Source organism: Lepidochelys kempii, chromosome 13 (genome assembly GCF_965140265.1).
Source record: "Lepidochelys kempii isolate rLepKem1 chromosome 13, rLepKem1.hap2, whole genome shotgun sequence".
Classification (NCBI taxonomy): domain Eukaryota; kingdom Metazoa; phylum Chordata; order Testudines; family Cheloniidae; genus Lepidochelys; species Lepidochelys kempii.
Window position 1 is genome coordinate 1,729,036 of NC_133268.1, and position 26,640 is coordinate 1,755,675.

Below are 26,640 nucleotides of genomic sequence, written 5' to 3' on the forward strand. Positions count from 1 at the left end.
CCAGAGCTGTTTTTATCAACTAACACACATTTTTACCTCATGATTTAGTGAGGACACCACTTGGGTTATACCTATATGCCCTGAGACACCTGCTCCCTGAGTCACAAAGATCCCTTTAAAGCTTTTTTTACCACTTTGTCTAGTCAATATCAGCAGAATATTACACTTCTTTGTAGAAGAAGCTAATCAAGTAAGGGACAGCATTGTCTAATGGCTAAAAGGTGGGGCCATTCTCAACTCTTCCTTTGGCCCACTGCAGCACTGGGCAAGTCACTTACCCTCTACCTACCTAGAAAATGGAAACCCTTGCCTGTCTTACAGAGATGTTGTAACAGTCTACACAGCTCTTAGGAAGATATTAGTATTAAATACTTTAGACATATGATGAAGTTGAGACTTTTTCCTCGTGATTACACATCACACTAACTGTTGGGAGCAGAGGGGCGCCTCGCTACATACCCAGGACAACCCTGCCAATGACGTGTAATGTATCTAGAAGCTGCCAACCCTAACTTCTTTATGAAGGCCGCTGCATTCTGGTATTGAGAGCTCTGTGAAAGATTCCATCCTGGTTTTCTGCAGCTCTTCAACAAGGTGCATTTAACAGGTGGAATTACTCCAACTGGCAACATTTCAAGGCTCCATGTCTCATTCACGAAGAAAAACATGCAGTGCATTAAACTCCAAGCTAGCACATAAAATAAATGTTTCCTTTATTTGCAAGATCCTGCATTTTCTCAAATACGTTACCTGTTCAAAAATTGTTTCTAACATTTATAAAACCAGATGGCTAGAATGTCTATGACTCTTACAAGCTATAAATGATGCCCATATATTGTATGGACTCTAGCATCTGTTAAGAAAACAGAGTTAGGTTTTTCACATATCCTACACATTTTTCCCCTATTACATGTCAATCTATTTCAAAGGACCATATCAGCTTCTTTCAGTGAAGTTCAGTCTTTTGTGCGTGAAGACAGTTTACTTTGTTGATGGGTTTTCAGATTTAGCTTGTGAGAAATGACAGCTGATAACCTTTTCCCTGACCTTGATTTTCTCCTAAAGTTTGCTTGAAATTGTTGCATCTCTACCAACATCTCAGGAACTGGAGGAGGAGTGACATTCTGCAGGTCAGCATACTGGATACAGTGATAGACCCTGGCCTGGACGAGACAAAAGAAGTCTTGTTTGGAAATTTTTAGAGGCTTTTTTTTGCACTTTCAGGCCTTGTTCTGTAGCAGTCGTAGAAGGAAAACAGGCAGCAGTAGCACAAAAAAATGACTGTACTGCGCCCCCCCCCCCCCCGGCCCCCATCAGCCTCCTGTTCAACATCCAAAAATTGCCTGCCTTCCTTTAGAACCTCTGCTCCATCCTAAGTCCTACCTGCCTCTACCCAACTTCTGTTCTTTTCACATTCCTATCATTTGCCTCCTTTCTGCTCCTGTCCATCTTACCATTTGTGCAAGATCCCTCTCCTCTGCAGTGCCTATATCTGAAACTATCTTTCCATTGTCAAGGACTAAAGACATCTCCCTCAGATATTCAGGCCCTGAGGGTGTAGCTTCCAGTGGAAAGACATTAACTTACCTGCTCTTTGTTGGTAACACAGGCTTTTACATCTGGGAGGAATTCAGATAAATGACGCCTCATTTTTTGCTTGTAGGAGGAGCCCAGGATCTCACTCTTCTGTGATAATTACAGTAAAAAGAAGGCAGTTTACTACATTTGTTTCCCTGTGCAAGATTCTCCCTCCAGCCCTCTGTACATTGTCCCTTTTAAACAGCATGTCAGACAACATCACTGGTTTCCTCACCAGCTTCCCCTTCTTTTCCCACTGGTGCCACTCGGCCTCAATTTGTTCATCCATATAACGGGTCAGTCGCTTCTCTTTCTGGATCATTTTTTTAAAGTTCAGATTAAAATCTAAGATTAGGTCTGATTTTCCTCGCAATAAATTCGTCAGCATGGAATGCTGCCTCCTCTCCTGGCTAAGCACATGCATAATGCTTCGAGTATCTCTGGGCACAAAGGCATAAGGAGAGGATTAAACTTCCACAGCAAACTAATAGCCTTTCCCCTCTTCCCTAATGCAGCAGAATGGAGCCCACCCTACTCATTGAACTAGGAAATATTTAAAGCAGATGCTGCATTTGGACTACGCAAAATAATTAGGATAAAATAAGAGAGGACTTGAACTGGAGCCTCTCTGGGTTTAGGAAAAGTCAGCATCGTTTCTCATTCGCCCCTCCCTGCCCTCTTATCTAATATTTTCTCAGCTCTCTGCAATTCCTAGTTCGTGGTGGGACTCAGCACTTCTACTTCTAACACTGGCTGCTCTCCCGAGGCCCAGCTCTGCCCTCACTACTCTCAGTGGTTTCAACCAGAGCTGATGGGTGTATGTGAGGACAGGACTAGACCTATGGAATTTAGTGTCCAGTCAGACAAAGAACAAATCTTCTCAGAGCAGCCCTAGAAACAGAGACATATCGAATGCTTTCGATAAGGCTCCATACATTTTTCTTGTGAATGGAACCCTTTGGGAATGGAAAAATTGATTGAATTTATCTCAAGTCTAAATATTACAGACCCCCAAAAGTCCAAGGCTATATGTCTACACTGCAGACCTTACTGCAGCACAGCTGTACCTGTTGTAAGGTCTCCCATGTATGCTGATGGGCAAGAGCTCACCTGTCAGCATAATTAAACCACCCCCAACAAGCAGCGGTAGATATATTGGCAGGAGACGCTCCACACCAGCACTTTTGTCGGTGAAACTTGTGTCAGTCAGGGGTGTGGTTTTACTGACAAAAATGCTAGTGTAAATATAGTCCAAGAGAGACAGCCCTAAAAATCCAACTTGGAACCATGGAGAAAGAGATTGAATACCTGCTGAACAGAGATTTATAACAAATCATGGCAGCTACTGGGTTTACCCCCCACCCTGCTGACAAAAAATGAATGAGTTAATCAGTTCCTTTAACCATCCCTGTCCATTATTTTGAGTTCAGATACAGACTGCACCAGCATACTGAAACCAGACGTGACAAAGACAGAGGCTATCGTATTTACCCTCCACACAAGAAAGGCATTTGCTTAAATGTGACTCTTCAAAGACGCATTCCAGTTCACTTACTCCCAGTGCGGGAACTTGCCCTCATTGAGCACTTTCAGGGTTTGAGTGGAACCAACCCTTCGGATTTCCGATGGCACCTTGGCTGGCCTCAGATACTGCAGCCCAACGTTCCACAATGACTGCCCAAAGGTCCCTGCCATTTAAACCAGCAGAAAAGAAAGGTCAGAATGAGGGCTGAATGGATAACCCAGACACAGCAATTAACAACTGCCTACAAGCAAACCTCTCACTCTTGTTTGCCTTTGGAATGACTGGCAATTCTCCTATCTCTGGAGAAACAAAGGTTTTTGCAAGTGAAGCCGATGATAAACACAGGACTTTATGGTCATCACTATGCTACAGATCCCTAGAGCTGGGTGGAAATGTATTGACAAAACATTTTTTCTTCAGAATATGCCAATTCATCAGAACTGAAGCTTTCCATGGAAACTTATTGGCTGCGACTAAAATTTCATCAGGAAGATTTCTCCAATCCAGGATGGAATTTCTGGTCAACATTTCCTTCATTTCCCTCAACAAATTAGATTGTTTTTTAAAAATTGACAAATTGGATTGAAATCTTCTTTTTCTCTTTTAAAGTAAAATTTACAGAAAAGGGGGAAATCCTAGAAATGGGAGTTGTATGGCATCATTTTTCTTAACTGCAATACTGTATGCAACTGGTGTTATTTCTACAACATGGAGGCTCCCAGTCGAGCCTTTACTAAAGACCAACTTTATCTTCCTAAGGGCTGTCACATACTTATCTTTAATGTTTTAGTAAGAAATAGCACTATGCCTGGGATGGCTTCAGGCAGCAGCTGGGCATTGCTAGCTCACCTACAGAGGTTCGTTCCCTCTAAGGCACCTGGCATTGGCCGCTGTCAGAAGACATGACACTGGGCTAGATGGATCTTTGATCTGACCCAGTTTGGCCGTTCTTATGTGCAATGTTCTCCCTGAAGATTTTCAGCTGGGTCCTGAGCCATGAGACAACTTCCTTGTAGTTTTAGTTTCACAGTCTTTGGTGAGAGTTGGCTGACACTTTCCGTTCTGCAGCACTTTCCTCACCTTATAACCAAAACGGCATTGATGGGCTCAGAATATTTCTAAGGATGTAGTTTTTTGGTGGGGTCAGCTGTGGTCCAATTTAGACTGAGCTGAGAGCCAGCCATCCTACCCAAATAAAAATCCGTTAGAGTTAACAAATTGCACTTAAGTTAGGAAGCCAGTTTTATCTAACAAGACAGCAAAAGTGACACATCTATTTGTCTCTTCTGTTTCATAACCAAGGTGGATGTCTAGAAAACACCAGCTGGTATGAATGGCTTTAGCATTCCAAACCATTGTACCTATGTGCCTGCCTGAGAGCATCCAGAGTTTGACGTTGCAGTCATAGCTAGACGTGACAATTAGTCTGAGCTTTTCCACATACACAATGTGGGAGACGTTCTTCAGATGACCCCTCCAAGAGTTTAGAAGATCTGGGGGGATAAGGGTGGTACTCCAGCCATCCAGGACCTGCAGAACAGATGACATGAGAAATTAATTTGTGAAGATGCTCACTTGGGAGGTCAACAGCTTTGTTTAAACATGACACAAACCTTTATAACCGATAAATAATCTCCACACCTTATCTCAGCTATTTTTATGGCAGTTATCACCATGGTATTTAAATACCATGAGAACGTAATCTACCAAGAAACAAACTTTTATCCCTTCAGGTTTGTGGACAGCAATGATAATGGTATAAAGCTAGACATAAGAACAGCCATACTGGGTCAGACCAAAGGTCCATCCAGCCCAGTATCCTGTCTACCGACAGTGGCCAATGCCAGGTGCCCCAGAGGGAGTGAACCTAACAGGTAATGATCTAGTGATCTCTCTCCTGCCATCCATCTCCACCCTCTGACAAACAGAGGCTGGGGAAACCATTCCTTACCCATGCTGGCTAATAGCCACTAATGGACTTAACCTCCATGAATTTATCCAGTTCTCTTTTAAACCCTGTTATAGTCCTAGCCTTCACAACCTCCTCAGGCAAAGAGTTCCACAGGTTGACTGTGCACTGAGTGAAGAAGAACTTCCTTTTATTTGTTTTAAACTTGGTGCCCATTAATTTCATTCGGTGGCCCCTAGTTCTTATATTATGGGAACAAGTAAATAACTTTTTCTTTTTCACTTTCTCCACACCACTCATGATTTTATAGACCTCGATCATATCCCCACTTAATCTCCTCTTTTCCAAGCTGAAAAGTCCTAGCCTCTTTAATCTCTCCTCATATGAGACCCGTTCCAAACCCCTAATCATTTTAGTTGCCCTTTTCTGAACCTTTGCTAATGCCAGTATATCTTTTTTGAGATGCAGTGACCACATCTGTATGCAGTATTCAAGATGTGGGCATACCATGGATTTATATAAGGGCAATAAGATATTCTCAGTCTTATTCTCTATCCCTTTTTTAATGATTGCTAACATCCCATTTGCTTTTTTGACTGCCGCTGCACACTGCGTGGACATCTTCAGAGAACTATCCACGATTACTCCAAGATCTTTCTCCTGATTAGCTGTAACTAAATTAGCCCCCATCATATTGTATGTATGGTTGGGGTTATTTTTTCCTATGTGCATTACTTTACATTTATCCACATTACATTTCATTTGCCATTTTGTTGCCCAATTACTTAGTTTTGTGAGATTTTTTTGAAGTTCTTCACAGCCTGCTTTGGTCTTAACTATCTTGAGCAGTTTAGTATTCATCTGCAAACTTTGCCACCTCTCTGTTTACCTCTTTCTATAGGGTTCTATAGTTCTGACACCTTTTTGACCATAATCTGTAACTATCTTGATAGCGGTATGCATCAGCTGGCCAGGTCTTCCTTTTGTATCCCAGTTCCACTGGGTATCTCCTAATGGGTTGTATCCAGTACAATACTAGGGAGTCTACAAAGTCAGGATCCTCTTGGCCCATATTTCTCAATTCAAAGAAGGCAAGTATATTTGTTTTTCCCCTCTTGCTATGAAATCACATCTCGCTGAGCCAGGAAGGGCTGAAGAACCTCCTCCCTTCCTCACTGAGGTGGTGTCAATTTAGTGCAGGTCACCTCCAAGGGTGAGGAGAAAGGTATGTTTTCCTAATGTCACTCCAAAAAGAGAAATAATCCTGGTATTTATTTTGAAAATAATGTCATGCATCAGCACATCCAGTGATACCTTCCCAAAAGCAATGAGACCAATCCACATAGCTTAATTAATCTACCAAATATTTCAAGAGGTGGTCACTGTGACGCTGGCAGGCCAAGTGCCAGCTCACACCAAGGCCCCTAGGCCTCACAGTACGATGACAAATGCACAGCTGGAAGCCAGTCTGACTCACCTGTGTGTTAGTATTGTTAAAACAGGTATCAGATTAAGAAAAATGGGTTTAGAATTTATTAAATGCTTGTGAGTTGCTGCCTGCATTAATCTCACTTCTAATGTCTGTATCCTAGGTTATAAGATAGCATTTAAGCGTTTACTCTGAAAGTGTAAACCTCACAGTCAGAAGAGAAGCCTTACCAAGTGTGAAATACTAGTTTTCCACAAGGGGTGTCATCTCCTGCCCAGCAAAAGAAGAACCACAGACATCAGACACGCCATTGTGGAAAATCCGGGGACAGAAGACTTTGCTAATTGCTCCCCTCCCACTCACAAAGAGGAGACATGCACAAGCACTCGTCCCACCAGCTTGAACTCTGGGAGGAAGGCAATAAAAATCCACCATGAAGAAACTGATATCTCTATGCTGCTTGAACAATAAGGGGCAAAGATTTCTAAGCATAAGCAAGGGATCCCCAGCTGTTTGCCCTGGGTTAACCCTAAAGGGCTTATAGAGCTTGCATATTACAACAGCTTCTATTACCTTTTGGAACTTAAGACTAACTCATTCGTATGTGTTTATCTGCTTTAACTTTGTAAAGAACTCATTTCTTTTTCTTAGTTAATAAATCTTTAGTTAATTTATTATAGGATTGGCTACAAGCATTGTCTTTGGTGTAGGATCTAAGGTGTAGCTGATCTGGGGTAAGTGATTGGTCCTTTGGGACTGGGAAGTTGTAATTTTTGGTGTAAGGGAGCATCTATCACACAAAGGCAAGTTTACTGGGTGGCAAGATAGATAGGAGTACCCAAGGGGACTGTCTGTGACTCCATGTTAAGCCTGTTATAAGTGCTTGAGGAGTTCACACTTGATCCTTTGTTGGTGAAATCTAAGTATAGAACTCTCAACCAGTTTGGGATTTGTGCCCTGCTGCTACGCAGTCTGACCTGAGGCTGGTATTCATGCTTGAGTGCCACTCCAGACAGCTTGACAGTCAGACTTCCAATAAGCTTCTAAAAATGCGTGGGCAATATTTGTGGATATAGGGTGGGATTTTCGAAAGCACCTACATGATTTAGGAGCACAAGTCCCATTTATCATGCAGAGACATCTTAGAGGCCTGCAGAAAATTCAGTTCACTACAGAAAACTCTTGAAATGCCAACCCCACCCTGAATGTGATGAGAAGAGTTTAAGGAAACAAGGCTATGCTACTGCTAATTAATATAATGTATAAACTCTTTACAGCACAGATTCTGAAATGCACTACCTCATTAGTTTCCACAGATGGATTTTTTCCGGCAGGAACTCTGCAATATTTTGGGATTAGGTCACGAAACACGTTCTCATTTCTATGAGATGTTTCTGTCTTTCCTGCCCTGGAAACTTTCTTTACCTCTTTTGATTTGCAATAATTCTCGATATCCCAGATCTAAGGAGAGACTTTGTTAGTAATTTTTTAATTTTCATTTACAGAAACACCATGTTGCACATTCCCCTGAAACTGGCTAGGAAGTGACCAGTCACAATGCTCCCATTCACCATAATATGAGTGATGCATATAACTCACCCCCCAGTTTTCATTCTTGTGACATCTCTAGGGACTAAAGATAGTCCCATTTGCTCTGCAGCTTTGTTCATTCATTCACTGGGTTTTAAATTAAGGTCTCAAGTTTTCACACAGCTCATTACTTTCCCAGCCTTTCAAATGGAACAAGCTGTTTGGTCTGTTTTGAACAGCAGACAAGTTACAAATCCTATGACTTTATTCCTTATCTTCAGAGTCAGACTCTCAAAGAGGCTGTTTCTCAGATATCATAAAACAATCACCTTAATATAGCCTAGGGAATCTCCAGTCAACAAGATGAAGTCCTCTGGATCCGTGGACATGGTACCGACTACTGCATTTACATCATCACCATGTACTGCCTGAAATTTGCCCAACATCCCCCCTTCACTACTGACTGACCAGGCATAGATGTAGCCACCTGCAGAGCTGGTTAGCAGAATGGCTGTGTCAGGGGACTGCTCACGTGTCTCCAGGAAAAGTATCTGCAAAAGAGAAAGCCATAGCAACACGTTCCCTGTCCACTCTCACATCCACTCTGATTGCTGGGTAGGTCAAAGAGAAATGTAGATGTCTAACCTTTTCCACAGCAGCTGGGAGGCCCTTCAACTCTTCCTGCCAATTTGGATAGTTTTGCTTTTGGTTGCTGGTTTCAGCAGTATCTTGGTCTTTGGGAGAATCACTGTCTCTGTCAGTATTTTCCCCTCCTGGAGGCTTTGCCTACAGAATCAAAAACACCACCACATACCTATAGCCAGGCCTTTCACCGGAGGCTGATTAGGTTCTGCTCTTCTTGACAGCAGTCTCTGCAGGGTGGTAAGACATGACAGTGATTTTTTGAGGGGCCAATATTTCTTTCAACCTTAACTACAAGAAGTTCTCGTTATAAGGCCAAGTCATGAGACCCCCTTACAGAGGTGAGTAAGGGCCAAAAGAAGCAGAGAGCTGTGTAAGAACCATGCAGTGGCAGCAGGGGGTGGGTGGGGAGTGAAAAGAAGCAAGAGTACCAGGAAACCACCTTGAATTTTTACCATTTGCTGTTTATGGTGTGGTTCACTGTGTAAAAGACAACAATGCTTACGCTGTGACATGTCTTCACCCCAGCTTGGAACAAGCCAGAGCTTGTTGTGGGTTTAGCCTAAAGCACAAGAGCCTTCACAGAACCATACCTGCTGTGCTTTAGCTTGATCCCGTTGCTTTTCTCTGGACTGTCTTATAACAGATGGAGCAGGAGCCAAATTTCTGCCTTGGCCAAAAAAGGAAACCGAAGGCTTCCCAGTCGCTGAAAGCCTAGTTGAGGCGTTAGTCCTCGAGCCTGCCCAACTCTTTTTCCCAGATTCAGCATAACCGCTCAGCTTTATGGATACTGATGGTTTCTTTGGGATGTTTCCTCTGCTGGGATCTTCCTTACTCTCAGTAAACACCTAAGCAATGGGAACAAAAATTGCATTCAGGGTGAAACTGTCCCTAGAGACTTTTCCCATCTTCCTTCTTCAAACTGCTACATCCCATCCCACCTGCTGGGCTGCATGACTGAAGCAGCAATGGGTTCTTCACTTGCAAAGCAGACCCAGCCATTCTGGCCAGCAACATCACTTTTCTGCTGCAGTAGCTTAAGGAGAAGTAGAATCCCTGTTTCTATTGAGAAGTAGCTGCCAGTGGGACTAAATTAGGGTCTGATCTTTCTCCCATTCATAACTTCTGTGACTTCAGTGAGAGAAGGATGAGCCTTTAACATGTGGAACAGATACCAATGCAATATATTTTCAATACAAGATCTGAGGGTTCATAGTGGTCAAAGCTTCCCACAATCCAGCCTTGTAAAGCATTGGAACAAAAGGAGGGGGGAGAAAAATTGTTGTTCTTAACCTCTGAGGATAGGACAAGAAGCAATGGGCTTAAATTGCAGCAAGGGTGGTTTAGGTTGGACATCAGGAAAAACTTCCTACCTGTCAGAGTGGTTAAGCACTGGAATAAATTGCCCAGGGAGGTTGTGGAATCTCCATCATTGGGGATTTTTAAGAGCAGGCTGGACAAGCACCTGTCAGGAATGGTCTAGATAATACTTAGTCCTGCCATGATTGCAGGGGACTGGACTAGATGACCTCTCCAGGTCCCTTCCAGTCCTATGAAAACATGCTGCATCTTACAAAGCACACCACAGATCTATGCTGTCCCCCAGTGTGCAGATGCTAGCTCTGTTCTGTAAGAGCTAAACCAGAATTCTGGGCACTGACATGCGGATGAAACATCAAGTGACTCTTCATGCTCCACAATTTCAATCTGTTCCAGTGATAGGACAGCTGCTGTTTCAGCTGAGATGAGCGTGCTCTGATGTGGACAAGCACAGACTTGTTCTGTGCCTCAACCAACTAGAGACCAAGAGACTGATTAAAAACACAATTGACTGTACTTTAACTATCTTGTTTCCGATTGGCTGGAGTATTATTAATATTCATAATTTTATTTGGATAACTTCTCTATCACTCCCAACTTAGTGTGTAGAGGATCCATCTTGTGTCCAATAGCACAAAACAACTGTAAAATTCATCAGATCTCCAGGTCCCCATTCAGGAAATGGAAGAGCGGGGACGTTATAAATCAGGATTGCAGAACGTTCGTAGAACTAAAGGCACACAGCCTGGCTCCAGCTATCATCCGTACCTAATTTTGATGAGCAACAAATTAAACTTTTTTTTTAAATAAAATAATATAATATATTTTCTAACTGTAAATCATAACAGCACAAGAACGGCCATACTGGGTCAGACCAATGGTCCTTCTAGCCCACTATCCTGTCTTCCAACAGTGGGCAATGCCAGGTGCTTCAGAGGGAATGAACAGAACAGGGAAATTTATCTAGTGATCCATCCCCTGTCCTCCAGGCCCAGCTTCTGGTAGTCAGAGGATTAGAGACACCCAGATCATGGGGCTGTGTCCCTGACCATCTTGGCAAATAGCCATTGATGGACCTATCCTCCATGAACTTATCCATGAACAGACTGGCTGAGACCTTGGGATTTGCCTTCCTCTGCAATTTGGGCCATGGGTCACTTGCAGATTTAAACTAGTGTAAATGGTGGGTCCTCTGTAACTTGAAGTCTTTAAATCATGATTTGAGGACTTCAGTACCTCAGCCAGAAGCTATGGCTCTATTTCAGGAGTGGGTGGGTGAGGCCCGCAATGCACAGGTCAGACTAGATGATCATGATCCTTCTGGCTTTAAAGTCTATAATGCTTTTTGAACCCAGTTATACTTTTGGCCTTCACAACATCCTGTTAATGACTTCCACAGGTTAAGCTGGACAAGCTGACCCTGTTATAATGTAGTGCACGCATCCCCTCAATTTAACAGTAATTGGAAGGCATCTTTAACATACTGCAGCACTGAATTGTGTAGGAAACAGAGCTGGGCAGCTGTTCTTGAACTTACCCTGTTTGGCTTAAGGGTCAAAGGACTCTGGGATGCGTTAAACCTGCAGACTGCCTGTCCCGAGTCTGTACTCCAGATCACTACATCTCCATCGCAGGAGGCAGTAGCCAAGAGTTGACTGTTGTATTTGGCTATAGATAAGATGTCCTCTGAGTGGTAGGATTTCCAGTGTTTGTATTCAATTACCTCATTTTCTTTCACATCTCTGGTAAGCAAGATCAAACAGTCATCCAGGAAGAACAGTGTATTTAATAAAAAGAAAAGGAGTACTAGTGGCACCTTAGAGACTAAACAATTTATTTAAGCTTTTGTACATCCGATGAAGTGAGCTTTAGCTCACGAAAGCTTAAATAAATTGGTTAGTCTCTAAGGTGCCACAAGTCCTCCTTTTCTTTTTGCGAATACAGACTAACATGGCGGTTACTCTGAAACCAGTGTATTTAATGAAGTTAGAAGGAAGTGGACTGTAAAGTACAACAAATCCCTCTCCAGACCATAATCTACTTCACCTTTTAGGTATTGGTATGTTTAAGGAAACATTTGGTACACAGCAGGGTTAGAGATAACGAGCCAGCAATGGGAACCAAGGAAATACATTTTTACATTGGATCGTGTAACCCCTGCCCACTTCCTACTTACAGGTACCATGTAACTCTTTTACTCCACCCAGTCACATATATCTTCAGATTGATATACAGAATTCCACTGATCTACAGGAAAGACACAGACACAATGCTAAGTTATAACTAGTAATTGCCTGGAAAACATCTGCTCACATATGCAAAATCCACACTTCCCCCATTTGTGCAAAATTTGCACAAATCAGATAATTGTGCACCAAATTACCCATCACTGCTGTCACACTTGGTCAAACTACATGTAGGAAGGCAGGTTTTATATGCACAATGGATGCCTCTGCAACGTTTGCAGGGTTTTTACAGACAGTTTGATAGTCTGGCCCTAAAAGGGCCCCTTTTCCAAGTAAAATTGTTACTGGTATTTCAGTCTGTCAGTCTTCTCCCACTTACTTATCCTAGGAGATAAAACACTATGGTAGCACCACCCTCTGCTCCCTGGCAAGCTGAATCAAGGATAATGAAACGGTGTTTCTACTCCAGGCTGGAGCAGAGGAGAGATGGACGTGACAAGCGCTGATAAAACACATCTCTCTCCTTTCATGCGGTGCTGACCTCCGTTTTATCCAAGTAAGGCATCTCAAGCAGACAGGCCCCATTGTTGAAGTTCCAGAATTTGATTGTCCCATCTTTCAAAGCAGTGATGAGGCGTCTCTCCGGCCCATCAAAAGCCATTGCTGTTATTTCAGTGTGCTTGCCCTCCGAGGTCATAAACTGCATCATCTTTTGCCCAGTCATGATATCCCAGACTCTGACCATCCCACGATGGCAACCACTCACCACCTGCACAGACCACCATGAAGAAGTACATATTGTCAATCTATCAAGTTCTCAGCATTTCAAGGTCATAAGATATAAAGGAGGGGAGCAGATCAGTGCATTAGACATTGATATGTCATTACGGCAGTTTATTAGTGACCACAGATATTAAGGCAGTTTATAATCCTGGCACTCACCTGTTTGAAGTTCCTGTTATACAGGGCTGTACATAGCGGCTGGTCATGGGACGTGACTTCTGAGTTAATGGTTTCCATGAATTCTAAATCTCCATAGAAAATTCCAATCTGGATTGAAATAGATTTAAAAAACCATAAACTGCAGAAACAAACATTTCTGCAAAAAGAACCATCAGGATTTGAATAAAAGATGAATTATATGAATCAGAGCTGCCACCTCTAGGCAGTGAATGGAACATAGACTAAAGGTATCTACATGCTTCAAGAACAGGGAAACCATCAGCAAAGATAGCCCCCCAATATTACTATACCCCCCAAAGAAAAATAAACCAGGACCTCAAGAACATCTGCACTGCTGTGTTACTGATACCAAAGTGCCACTTTCCTCCATTGAAATACCCAGACTATAATGTTTTTTCAGGATGGCCATCCTCCTGCAGATACACTGGAAGGAACGTTCGGTTACATCCAGCTATTCCTTCTTCTAGGGGGGGATATCTGGAACTGATGTCAGAGCATCAGTTGGCCTGCAGAGCCCTGCGTGGATACAAAATTTGTAACCATGTCTGATCTGCAATCCTCAAAGATGGTCCACATATACCCAGGGATATACGCAGATCTGCAGGGCTCCAGATATAGAATTTGGATCCGCGTCCATCCCCAGACACGGTCAGTGAATATCTGCATCTCTATTCCAAACCGCCTACTGAATAAAAATCCAGCATTTACTAATACCGCCACCATGTATCACTGACAGCATTTAGCACTTTATGTCATCAAAGCACTATAAAAACACTTATGGGCAGGACCTTGCAAAGTGCTGTGCTCATGCAGTTCCCATTGACTTCAATAGGAACTAATGGCACCCTGTGGAAAGCACTCAGGACTCTGCAGGATCAGACCTCAACAGAGGGCCAAACCCTGCTCCCCTGACGAACGTGAGCAGTCCCACTGATGCTCTGTTCACTTGAGCAAGATGAGAATTTCAGTCAAAATCTTGTTTACAATATCCCTGTGAGGTAGCTAGAGAGTACCACTGTCCCAGTTTTGCAGTACAGAGAATGAAGTTAGTTGACCTCCACTTGGCCACAAAGCATGCCAGTTGCAGAAACGAAACTAAAAAGTACATGCTCCTGAGTTTGTCTCCACTAGGCCATGCTGTGTCTCAGTGGGTGGACATTCACCTCAGGCACAAGGCCCCATGAAGGACTGGTTGGGATTTTTTGATGGTTTTTCAACAGAAATGTCAATTTGGTGAAACACAACCTGCTGATGAAACGGGGTCTGCTTCAGCAAGTTTCCCCCTTCAACAAAACGTAGAGGAAAAAAAACTTTGAAAAATAGTTGGAACATTTCATTTTAACATTTTCAAAAAGAAAAATACTGGTTCTGCGGTTCAAAACAACTTCTCATTTTGAAACTTAAGCGAGACGGACTGAAAAAGTTTAAAAAAAAAGAAAAAAAGGGCCAAAATCAGACATCTCAAAATTATCAAAACAAAAAAACATTTCAATTGACCCCAACCAAGAGCTTACACGACGTCTGTTCGAGCCGGGAGGCGTGATTCCTTGCTGGTGTACAAAAACCTGCCCTGGTTCTGCTCCGAAGCCAGGACAGCACAGACAGCAACTCCGGTTCCCTGGGTTTGTACTTGAGCCGCTAGCCCCCACAACACCTCCAACCACACCGCTATGTTTGGGTGCTCGCTTGAGCAGAACTAGCTCAGGTATGTCGATGCCAGACCTCCCGGCTCAAACAGGGATGTGCTTTCCGGTTTTTTTCATTTGTGAACAGTCAAGATTTCAATCTTCCATTCCCATGCTGATGGTAACATTTTCAAACTCTCAAAACCATTTGCAGGTTGGGAAAGACATTTCCTACCCAGCCCCAGTCCCATGTAAGCCCTAAAGATTTAAACGGTGCATAAGCCTTGAGTTGGCCCTTTGCACAAGAGTGAATTTAAATCAACAAGACTAAGTCTTTGAACTTCAGTCAAAAATTAATCCCTCACTGATGTCTGCGAGAAAGATGAGCAAAGAAAGGAGAAAAAATATGTTTTTTCCTTTTGTGAAAGAAAAGGGTACATTATGTCTTCTGTTAAATGGTAAAATAACTAACTCACCTTGAAGGTGGTGCAGATAAGCATATTGTTTAACTCGCTGTAATAGGCATCAACAATCGGGCAATTTCCTAACGAGATAGTCCTGCCAGGAATGGACTGGAGACAAAAGTGATCAAGCAAATCCCAAACACGGATATTCTGAAGGATGCAGGAAAGAAACCAGAAGTCAAAGGGATTAAGGCATTTGTGAAGCACATTAGAGAGTTCATGCTGTTTGGCAGTTCAACCCAGAGGAAATACACTTTTCCCATACGTTCAGGCCAATATCCAAACATATGCACAATCCCAATGTAAGGTTTCGTTCACTGCAATAGCCCAGGAATGGAGGCAAAGGACCTACCAGATAGACACCGCCTTCCCCAAGGAAACCAAATATCAACATTCTCCAGGAAATTTTTGTTTTGCTTGCAGAATTCCAGAGAAGGCAGCATTAAAGTATGAAGCTGCACTAGCTTTAAATTACAATACAAGCTATATGAATGGAATGCTTAGGGGGGTTGGTTCAAACCCACAACCTACAAGGAGATTCAAAGCTAAAGCTAAAATCTTAATATTTTAGCCTTTTCTACTGCCCTTGTTCTTCCTCCCACCAATGTTAGTGAGCTGAGCACAACAGACAAGGATACAATAACAAAGGCTCTTTGTACCCGACATCTGCTCAAGATGGAGCTACAAACAAAGGTGGAATGGCATCACTGAAGATGGCCAGGGACTGAGCAGTGTTACTGATTTGCTCTGGGTTTTGATGGGGTTAAGACAAACAGGGCCAGAGGAAGGCAAGGAGGAGCAAACTGCATTTTCATGTTTTGGGAGCCCCTAACTAAACAGATGTGGGAGCTTCCCAGGCTCCTGGCAGCTATAATATTTGACTAACTGATTCTGGTGCCCCTCGGTACCCTGCACCTGGCCCACAGAGGATGCAAAGATGTAGTTTTCTATTCAGCCAAGCTAGTTTCACCAACGTTTAACCTCTTTTTGAAGAGCACGTACTAATTACACCAAAGGCTCCTCTCTCCTGATCCCACGTCTAGCACTAAAGAATCTCTCTCAAACCTAATACAAATCCAGCTGGTCATTCAGGCACAGCTCCTGCACACATCATACCCACAGAAGTGTCATCTAGTAAGTTCTACTGATATTTAGAGGACGATGCTTTCCCATTGCCCGAGCACAGAAATATACGGCTGCAAATGCAACAAGCCATTTTTCCTTTAATCCGGACTTTGTACTTTGTCTTTGGAGATGCTGAGGATGGTGTTTCTCTTTCCATTGACTATGATGTGAGTCACAGCAGTAACGTGGCCTTTCATCAGCGTTATGGGGCTGTTGGTAACAAATGGATTCCATATTCTAACCAGTGGATCCAATCCCCCGGTCACTAATGTAAAGAAAATACATTTTAGTTACAAAAGAAGGCAAGGACGTACCTAACTTCTCCAGCATCCCATGAAGGAAACACTGGAACAGGACATCAGAAGACGCTTAGGCCCAAACCTAACCTGTCTCCTTGTTCGAATTCAAAGTAATTACCACACTTGACACACAGAGGAGAAAACCTAGGACCATGAGATGAGTAATAGGGGGTGAAGCACAGATTGGGAGAGTTCACTGTATCCAAACAGTGTGTGTTCTTCCACAATCTCCAATGGATAGTTATTTTAAAATAGGTTTTTTTCCTACATGTGCTATAAATCTTAAATAAGGCCAAGCCTGTGTGTCGTCACTAAGTCTCCTATTTCTAGTCTGAAATATTACAGCATTCTAAAACTGGCTTAGAGAGCGACAGATTCCACCAGAGAAACACAGTGTCACATGCTTTAGTCTGCAATGCAAGTACACGTAAAGGGATTCAGATGTCAGGTGTCTCACATTTCTCTACGGATGATGACGTAGGGAATTTGTATTGATTTTTTTTGCTGATTGATAGCTTCACTGAAAAATTTACTCAGGCCACTAAGAGCAGGAGGCAGAAGAAAAATCTCATTGCCCATGCTCCACTTAACCCCTATTTTGAGGGTTTCAGTGGGATTGAAATGGAATACCATATAGGCCGTGTGCTGGCTTTTACATGAGGTAAATTTCACACATACAGAATACAATCAACCTATGGAACTCCTGCCAGGAGATGATGTGAAGGACAAATCTATAACCGGGTTCAGAAAAGAACTAGATAAGTTCCTGGAGGATAGGTCCATCAATGGCTATTAGCCCACGTGGTCAGAGATAGAACCCCATGATCTGAGAGTCCCAAACTCCACCATTATGATGAGGCCACTGCCATTAAAGTAACCAGAAAGAAAAGGAGTACTTGTGGCACCTTAGAGACTAACCAATTTATTAGAGCATAAGCTTTCGTGAGCACAGCTCACGAAAGCTTATGCTCTAATAAATTGGTTAGTCTCTAAGGTGCCACAAGTACTCCTTTTCTTTTTGCGAATACAGACTAACACGGCTGTTACTCTGAAACCTGTCATTAAAGTAACCAGTTTCTGCTTGTCCCCTACATGGCTGCTTAAGACACGGCTCTCTGTATTTGAACTCATACTCTTTCCCAACACTTGCCTTTTTATCAAAGCTTTCAACACAGCAACTATAGATGGAGTGCAGAGATCAGTGGGGTGAAAAATGGGCTTTGATGATGGTGACTTACCAAGCACGTTCATCTCAGGTGAATAATCGAAGCAGAGAATGCCTTTCTTTAAAGCAATCGTTGATGATCTAGAACAGAGAAAATAAAATGAACAGACTTTTGCAAGAACCACAGCTGGCCCTTTTAAAACATATTCCAGATTTGGTGGGCAAGGCTGTGGAAAATACATCACTTGTGTGAAGGACACTTTATGCTGATTAAACAGGGGACCTCCTGCATAGGTGGGGTGGTCAGAAAAGGGGGAAATACAGACAGAAGCATGGAGAACCAGAAGGAACAGCAAGAGAGCTCTATAAAATTAGCGAAACTCTGTAACCTGCCCTACAATGAGCTCAAACTGAAGCCCCCGATCCAAAACATCCCCAAACTTTGGAAAAGACCCCCTCCGAAGGGTGTAGCTCAGACCCATCTCTAAGAAGAAACGATTAAGGAAGAGAAGGGGCCAGGGCTGGCCTTCAGCACAAGCAGAACAAGGGACTGTTTGGGTCTCCACATCCCATACAAGTTCCATAACTTACGACTGTCACCAGCAGGAGCCCAGGGGGGAAATACTGCAGGCCCTTTCACCCTCTGCGAGAATAGGACAGGAAGGGGAGGCAGACTCACTTCCCGACTGCTAGGGCCTCTTGCATTGGGCTTCTACATATGGTTAGGGTGACCAAGCAGAAAAGAAGTTGCAAAGAGAGAGGAAGAGCAGGGTGAAAACTCAAGGCGGAGAAGTGCTATGTCGGGGGGAGAAAAAGAGAAGTTAACCAGGAGAGGCAGGATCACAGAGAACGTGCCCCTTGGTGGCTGGCAAAGAGGAAATGCAACAGCATTCATATAAAGAGAAGAAATGGAGCAGCCTGTAAGGAAGGAGCTGAACACAACCATCCCCGAACCCATTCTTATGGGTAGTACAATAGTCAAGAGCAGGACAAGGCCCGGGCTGGGACTATTCAGTGATTTATTATCTGAGAGCCGGGGGTCATAACAGAAGAATAACGCCCGACACTCGAAGAGAAAACACCTGCAGAGAAGCTTCGGCTCACCTATTGTCAGAGGGATTGTTCTCTGAGAAGGAAATGAAATAAAGATCTGGGCAGTGTGCTGTTCTATTATTTTTGAGTCCTTGGAGCTCCATCTCAGATGATATTCGGACCCCAGGGGGACAATTCACCCCACTGACAGCTGTCAATTCCGTGACTTCCACCAACCCATTTCAAGGTACACAACCCACTTCTAAAAGCAAAAGCAGCACCCGTTAAAAATAATGAGTTGGGGGGGGGAGCACAAGGGTGAAAACCATAAAAATGGGATTGGTGCAGAGCAAAAGACTCAGCTGCATTGGAACAGTAACCTCAATAGCTAGCTCACGAGTGGAGACCATTAGAAATGAAGAAATCGGTCTTCACGAGAGAAAAAACACTTGCAAACAATTAGATGATTTCTAAATAAAATCTCTCTCTGACTGTGTCCTTTTTATCCCCTCATCATGAACACACACGAGCAAAGATTTGCAATACAAATGGACACAGAGCAAATTCTAAGCCTGCCATATGACCCAAGGTCCGCTCAATCACTAACCAAGCTACTGTTTGAAAGGAAGCTGGATCAGAACTCATAAGCGTTCGGCCACCTTGCCAACAAACCAAAACAATACCATGAAACTTAGTTAACCAGCAGCACAACTTAAATACCAAGTTATGAATACTCAAGGGGTTAGTTAGCAAGTGACCCGCAGGCTGGAATTTATTCACACAAAACTTCCATACAAATAGCATAATAAAAATGCTGCAATGATCCAGGCTAAAGCTGCCAAATAAACTGTTCAGTGTGAATTGCTCACACAGCTCTCATCTACATAAAGGAACAAAACCAGTAATTCTCTCTTCGCAGGTAAAGGAAAGCCCCGTAGCACCACCTGCTGGTAAATCTGCCGCTTCGCAACCGGGGGTCATGAAATTCTGAAATAGCTATTTTAGCATTAATCCAGATTTTCTTGAATTAGGCCAGAGAAAAAGAGAGAGAGAGAGACACACACACACCACCACACAACTCTTCAGAAATTACCCAACATACAGATACAGCATGGGACAACGTCTCTGGATTTAAGGATGCACAATCATCAGAACTGCAGACAAATCCATTAATAAAGCAAGTTTGTTTAGTATTAAATGCAGACGAACCCAATGTAGTCCCGCACACACCATCTTTACATTCACAAATCACTGGAATCCTTTCCTTTAAACCCATCTGTCACTAGAGGAACATATTTCTACAGTAAGAACACCATGACCAAACAGAGAGATTGTTAAATTATATGCATTATCAACAGAAGACTTGGCATTACTCTCTCCAGAGGCTCCAAAGACAGATGAGTTTCAACACCCAGGTGTCAGCAGCATGCGATTGAGAGTTTAAACTCGACTCCTGGAGGTGGTTATTTAGCATTCACATCTTTTGTTATTCCATGATCGTTTGGACAGATTGCAGATGCAGAGGCCTGCGATTTCCAGGTCAACAGATAACTGAGCCTTTTCAAGAGCAATAGCCACCATTGTCAGAGGGATTGATTTCTGAGAAGGAAAGAAATGAAGTCTGGGCAGGGTGCTGCTCTAGTGGAGCAAAGCATTGCATGTATTGGGAAAGGGGAGAGAAAATGGTGATTACCAGGGGCCAGGGAAAATTGCAGAGGGAGTAAAATTGTGGATTCAAACCATTGGCCGCTATCTGCACAATTTACAGTGAGCCAGCTGCTGAAATATGTATTTGGCCTGTTGCCAGGATGCTAGCTAACTACTGGGCTTTCTGCTGCACCCCATTAGCTTTCAGGAGGCGATGGACTGCTGCCAGCCCTAATGCACTTTGAAAGCAGAGAAGGACAGGGACAGAATACAGAGATGACAAGGGCTGGGAAAGAAGGAATGAAAAAAGCAGAAAGGATTGAGGAAGAAAAGACAAAGAAGGAGGAGAGAGGGGTATGTAGAAAGCAGAAGGGGATTAAAGGAAAAGGGAGATGAGCTAAGGCTGCAAAGAGAATAATCAGAGGAAGGAGTGAAGGGTAGAGAGAAACGAGGGAGGTGAATGGCAGCTGGGGTACACAGTGTATACAGCTTGTGAACACTAGCAATGTATTCAAGACAACCTCATCTTCCCCTTCCTTAAACACTTTCAGAAACATGGTCTTCACCCTGTGCTTGTCCTGCCGGATGTGTATTACTCTAGATCCAACCCCTGAAACATTTGAATTAGCGATAGGCCTGGACTGGAAACATTGGATGCAAACTCCCCTCCCCATCTCTGATGTTAACTTTGGGGTGAGCTGAACTTTGGATCAGAATTTTGCTGCCCAGTTCCATCCAATTTACATTCACCTGCCCAGTCCCCCCACAGCCTGCTGGGCCTGCCCAAATCCCACCCCCTCCTCCTCACAACATGGAGAGTCCTACCTGTGCTGCTCCCCAATGATAGCTCAGCTCTCGCAACACTCAGATTCAGCACCACTGCCTACAAACAAGCACTGCACGCTTGGGCCCAACAGACCAGGAGCAGCAGCAGCAGGACGGGCACCCACCCCCAGAAAACAGAGCAGAGGACTGTTCCCAAGCTTCGCTACACTGAAGCCCCACTTCACCTTGCCTTGCCTCGCCTCTTGAAGATGGGAAGAGGGAAAAAACAGGAAGTCAGACATCACTGCGGCTGCATTTTGCTTAATTCCACTTCAGCAAATCTAATAATAATTTCTTTTTAGCTAAAAAGAAAAGAGTCTAAGAGACTTCCATTTGTTTGTTCACTTTTCCTGTGGAGTACAGCACTTGAGGTTTACAGGACACTAGAAAGAAGTCCAACCCAAGCAAAATTTTAGATCCAAAGCCCCCCAATTGCTAGGGAAGTTTGGACCAAGATTGGGACTTCCCAGCTAGACCTTTGCTCTGTGACAGATCAAACCAAACCCTTCAGCCCAGCAGCTCTGGGGACATTTGGGTCTAGGTTAGACTTCTCAGGTCAGGCCCATCTCTCTAAAATATAGACGACATAATAGAGCTGGAGCAGTGTCTTCCCATCTTCTCTGAAATTTTCCTCAAGAAACTGTTCCGTATCCAGCCATTTTCCCACTGCCTAGAGGCCCCAGAAATGACTGTACTTACAGCCTGAAGTCTGTTGGAAACTTCATCTATTTACAGGCCACTGAGTAGTGTCCGTTATGGGCCCCTTTACCCCCGTTCTGTAATTTAGGTTTCCTGAGCCCTGCCTGAAAGCTGAGTCCCAACAGGATTTTCCTGGAGGAAATGGAATTTTAAGAGAACTGTAACATTGCCTGCTACCATTGTGTGATGGATAATTTACAGAACAGACAAAGAGACCTGTCTTACTGGGGTTTACCCATGATATGTAGTGGAAGTGAAGTAAGCACCATTGCTCTCTTATCAGCTGCTGAGCAGGAGGCAACAAGATTGAGCTGAGGAATGAATCTTATCTGGTGGCACCAGTCCCCATGGAGACCCTGGAAGAGAGAGGAAAGACTTTGCTTAATGACACTGCAGGTCATAAACAAGAGCACAGAGAGCTCATTCTGCGTCATTACAATCGTCAGTGGGGGCCAACAGTGCCACTCCCATTCAGACATTCCTGGGTTCACGTACAGTTTGAAGAAGACAGAAAAACTCCAGCGAAAAACAGTGAAATGTGAAGCTGAGGAACAATAAACACAGGAAAAGTGGGACAAGGAGCAGAGGCAGAAGAAAGAGGGAGAAGAGAAACATTAGGGTGGCACACACAGCAGAACCCTGAAAAGGGAAGGGCATGGTATTTGATTGGATGAGTGCAGTTTTGAATTAAGAGGAGATGGTTCATCATGTACATCAAGAAATGTGAAGAGGGTCATAACTTGGACATGGGGATTGAGAGGGTTCAGACCAAAAGGATCCTTATAGACAAGGCTCTTCTGGGATCCAGGAAGCAGCGGTGCTTTGCATGTGCATTAGCCATTGTAGCGAAGGGACGTGGTCTCCCCCTCTGATTGACGCGGAGAGACCCACTGTCTTCCCTTGGTGGGCAGAACCGGGTCACTCGTGGCTGTCAGAGGAGCAGGACATCTCTCTCCCCACAGCTGCTGGAGCCTGGCTGCTATACTTCCAGAGACCTGGAGTTGCTGCTGGGGCTGCCAGACAAAGGGGGCACTGAGGAGCTGTTGGGGCTGCCACGAGCTGTCTACCCCAGCGAGGCAAATGATGACCCCAGAACCTAGGTACCCCCCAACTGGGAGTGTAGGAAGGAGCCCAGGGAAGCTGTATAGTGTTCAGCTGTGTGACTGACTGCAAGCTGGTCAGCGTGTGATGGACAGATTTCCCCGCTGACCCAGTGGCGGACCAGGGTTAGGGCCTTGGGCTGGGATGCAGTGCAGTGGGTGGGCCTGCATCCCTCAACCCCCGCCACCCTACCATCAGGGGCGGCAGCCTCCACGCCTTTAGGCCGAGAGGCCTGCATTGGTCAGACACCCACCCGAGCTAGGACACCAGATGGTTTTCCTGACTCTCCCATCAGAGAGCTAGTCTTTCCCTAGACTACTGAGTTGCTCTGCCTGACAGCAGGCCAGAGCCCTTTAACTGATTACGGCCCCATCCTGATTGAAGAAGCCAGGCCTAGCGATGTGCCACTACCCTGCCCGACCCATTAACTATGTGCTGCCCCGCTCTGGCTGAACGTTGGGGCTACCAGACCCAACTGCTGCCCGGCCTGGACTGAGGGCCAGGGCCTATTAACTGTTGGCTAATCCCCCCCCCAAACAGAGCCGCCCTAGGAGTATTACAGCGACTGACAGGGAGAGACCCACAACCGCCCTACAGCCAGCCAGAATGGTCTGAATTGGCTGCTTGCTGAGCTGCAAGATCCTGAATGGCTGGCTGGCGGAAGGATACAAAACGGCCCAGGTGTAAGTCATTGTGGTTTGCAGAGCCAGCCTTCGGGATGTGTAAACGGCGCAGCCCCTGGTGGCGCTCCGCAGCCCATACTCCGCTCCACGCAGCGAGCGGCAGCAGGTCCCAGAACCCAGCTCGACAGATTCAGACTCCCAGAACTTGCACTACAGGACTGAAAGTAGCTGTGCAGGGTTCAGGCTCCGGCCCCGAAGTCCACCCCCTTCCTGAGGCTTCAGACTCCGAGCGCCCGCCCAAGCTGCAACATTTATGCAACCACTTTTAACGCTATAGGGAAAACCTTGCAAGCCTGACTCTGTAGACCTGCGCTCCGAGACTCACCACTGTGGGCTGCTCCTCAGTGTAGACACACCCCGAACGGCCAGAGTTCTTGGTCTACGAGCAGCAGCAGTAAAGCACACTTTTCCTTTTTACGTAAGAAGACGGAAGGAATGAGAGCAATGGGCGTCCCACAGACCTATTATTAGTAATGTTTGATTATGGCAGCACCCAGAAACCCCACTGTGCCAGATGCTGCACACAAACAGGAAGATGAGGCCTCTGCCCCAAAGAATTTACAGATTAAGAAGGCGAACAACATACAGAGGCTGTGGGAAAGAGACAATTCTGCTAGACATTGTACATAATGGCTTTTAAGTTTTTTAGTTTGTAATTTAATAAAGATCAACTTTCCTCAACTTTCTTCAGGATAGGGGAGCAACAGGAATCTATGCAGGAATGGGGTTTGTCCCAAAATGTAACTTTAGACAGAGAAACTCACTGGCACTCGGAAATTTCTGTACAGGCTGGCCTTTCCTTTCAGGAGAAGATGCACTGGAATTCTGGCTAAGACGCCTGATGGAGAAAAGCCATATATTAATCCTGACCTAACACCTGCCCCATTTCTCAACAGAAGTTATTTTAATTGTGCTGAAGTGCACTGAAGGCAATAATAGTAACCTAAACCCCATGTGTGACCTAGGATATATGGTGTACAGGATAGCTAGTCACAAGGAACATTCATTAATGCCTGGAAGGATTACATGGTATTTTCATAGATCCACCTTAAATGTCAAGACACAAGCATGGCACTAAAAGGTTTAAAGTGTTAGCTACAATCCATGCTTAGAAGAAGTATTAGCAAATGCATTCAAACAGGATATGGGCTAAAAGATGAGGATTTGGATCCAGGTCACATTTTATCCAACCCCTCAAAGTTCACAGATGTTCAGAGAAATGGTTCCAATTTGGCCCCACTTGTGTTTCAAACAAAGATGGACAAAAAAGAAAAGTTACTTATGCTACTGGCCCTCTGAGATGAGTAGTCTAGTACATTCCACTCTTGGAGCGCATGTGCCCTTGCGCTGGAGATCAGTCTTTTGGCCAGCAGCATTCACTGGGGCCACATGTGCCTTAAGTGTCCTCATGCTCCCTTACCAAAGGCATAAGGGTGGAGCAGGCCCAACTGCCCCTCAGTTCCTTCCCCACTGCAGAATCCAGGTGTAAATGGCCTCCGTGGTAGTGGGGAAGGAGGATGGGTCATGGAAGTATGGCAAGAGACCACCCTGGCTTAACTAGGAGATCTTCAATGATCTAAAAATCAAAAGAGAGTCCAACAAAAAGTGGAAACAAGGTCAAATTACAAAGGATAAATAAAAACAAATAAAACAAGCATGTAGGGACAAAATTAGAAAGGCCAAGGCACAAAACGAGATCAAACTAGCCAGAGACATAAAGGGTAACAAGAAAACATTCTACAAATATATTAGAAGCAAGAGGAAGACCAAGGACAGGGTAGGCCCGTTACTCAATGAGGGGGGTGAAATAATAACAGAAAATGTGGAAATGGCAGAGGTGCTTAATGACTTCTTTGTTTCGGCTTTCACCAAGAAGGTTGGTAGTGATTGGACGCTTAACATACTGAATACCAGTGAAAATGACGAAGGATCAGAAGAGGCTAAAATAGCGAAAGAATAAGTTAAAAATTACTTAGACAAATTAGATATCTTCAAGTCCCCAGGACCTGATGAAATGCATTCTAGAATACTCAACGAGCTGACTGATGAGATATCTGAGCCGTTAGCAATTATCTTTGAAAAGTCATGGAAGATGGGAGACATTCCAGAAGACTGGAAAAGGGCAAATATAGTGCTCATCTATAAAAAGGGAAATAAGTACAACCTGGGGAATTACAGACCAGTCAGCTTAACTTCTGTACCTGGAAAGATAATGGAGCAAATAATTAAGTAATCAATTTGCAAATATCTAGAAGAGAAAAAGGTGATAAGTGACAGCATGGATTTGTCAAAAACAAATATAGTGTCAAACCAACCTGATAGGTTTCTTTGACAGGGTAACAAGCCTTGTGGATGGGGGGAAGGGGTAGATGTGGCATATCTTGACTTTAGTAAAGCTTTTGATACTGTCTCACATGACCTTCTCATAAACAAACTAGGGAAATACAACCTAGATGGAGCTACTATAGGGTGGGAGCAAAACTGTTTGGAAAACCGTTCCCAGAGAGTCGTTATCAGTGGTTCACAGTCATGCTGGAAGGGCATAACCAGTGGGATCCCACAGGGATCAGTTCTGGGTCCGGTTCTGTTCTATATCTTCATCAATGATTTCGATAATGGCATACAGAGTACACTTATAAAGTCTGCAGACAATACCAAGCTGGGAGGGATTGCAAGTGCTTTGGAGGATAGAATTAAAGTTCAAAATGATCTGGACAAACTGGAGAAATGGTCCGAAGTAAATAGGATGAAATTCAATAAGGACAAATGCAAAGTACTCCACTTTGGAAGGAACAATCAGTTGCACACATACAAAATGGGAAATGACTGCCTAGGAAGGAGGTCAGGCTTGACAAAGCCCTGGCTGGGATGATTTAGTTGGGGATTGGTCCTG

The 26,640-nt window shown here is 44.1% G+C and overlaps 1 protein-coding gene across 1 annotated transcript in view; it reads right to left on the bottom strand.

The window, feature by feature from the left end:
• Positions 1-659: 659 nt before the first annotated feature.
• The window catches only part of EFCAB8 (EF-hand calcium binding domain 8), a 37,957-nt gene continuing 11,976 nt past the window's right edge, over positions 660-26,640 (bottom strand). Inside the window, exons 10-27 of the mRNA XM_073308876.1 lie at positions 24,512-24,585; positions 22,189-22,319; positions 17,834-17,901; positions 16,413-16,561; positions 15,184-15,321; positions 13,062-13,169; positions 12,661-12,888; positions 12,110-12,180; positions 11,471-11,675; positions 9,207-9,461; positions 8,617-8,757; positions 8,301-8,522; positions 7,741-7,902; positions 4,465-4,633; positions 3,134-3,266; positions 1,814-2,018; positions 1,588-1,686; positions 660-1,163 (exon numbers count right to left, since the gene is read on the bottom strand). Of these exons, the coding sequence (XP_073164977.1) occupies positions 957-1,163; positions 1,588-1,686; positions 1,814-2,018; positions 3,134-3,266; positions 4,465-4,633; positions 7,741-7,902; positions 8,301-8,522; positions 8,617-8,757; positions 9,207-9,461; positions 11,471-11,675; positions 12,110-12,180; positions 12,661-12,888; positions 13,062-13,169; positions 15,184-15,321; positions 16,413-16,561; positions 17,834-17,901; positions 22,189-22,319; positions 24,512-24,585 (2,765 nt within the window). The 3' untranslated portion in view covers positions 660-956. The remainder of the gene's footprint in view (positions 1,164-1,587; positions 1,687-1,813; positions 2,019-3,133; positions 3,267-4,464; positions 4,634-7,740; positions 7,903-8,300; positions 8,523-8,616; positions 8,758-9,206; positions 9,462-11,470; positions 11,676-12,109; positions 12,181-12,660; positions 12,889-13,061; positions 13,170-15,183; positions 15,322-16,412; positions 16,562-17,833; positions 17,902-22,188; positions 22,320-24,511; positions 24,586-26,640) is intronic.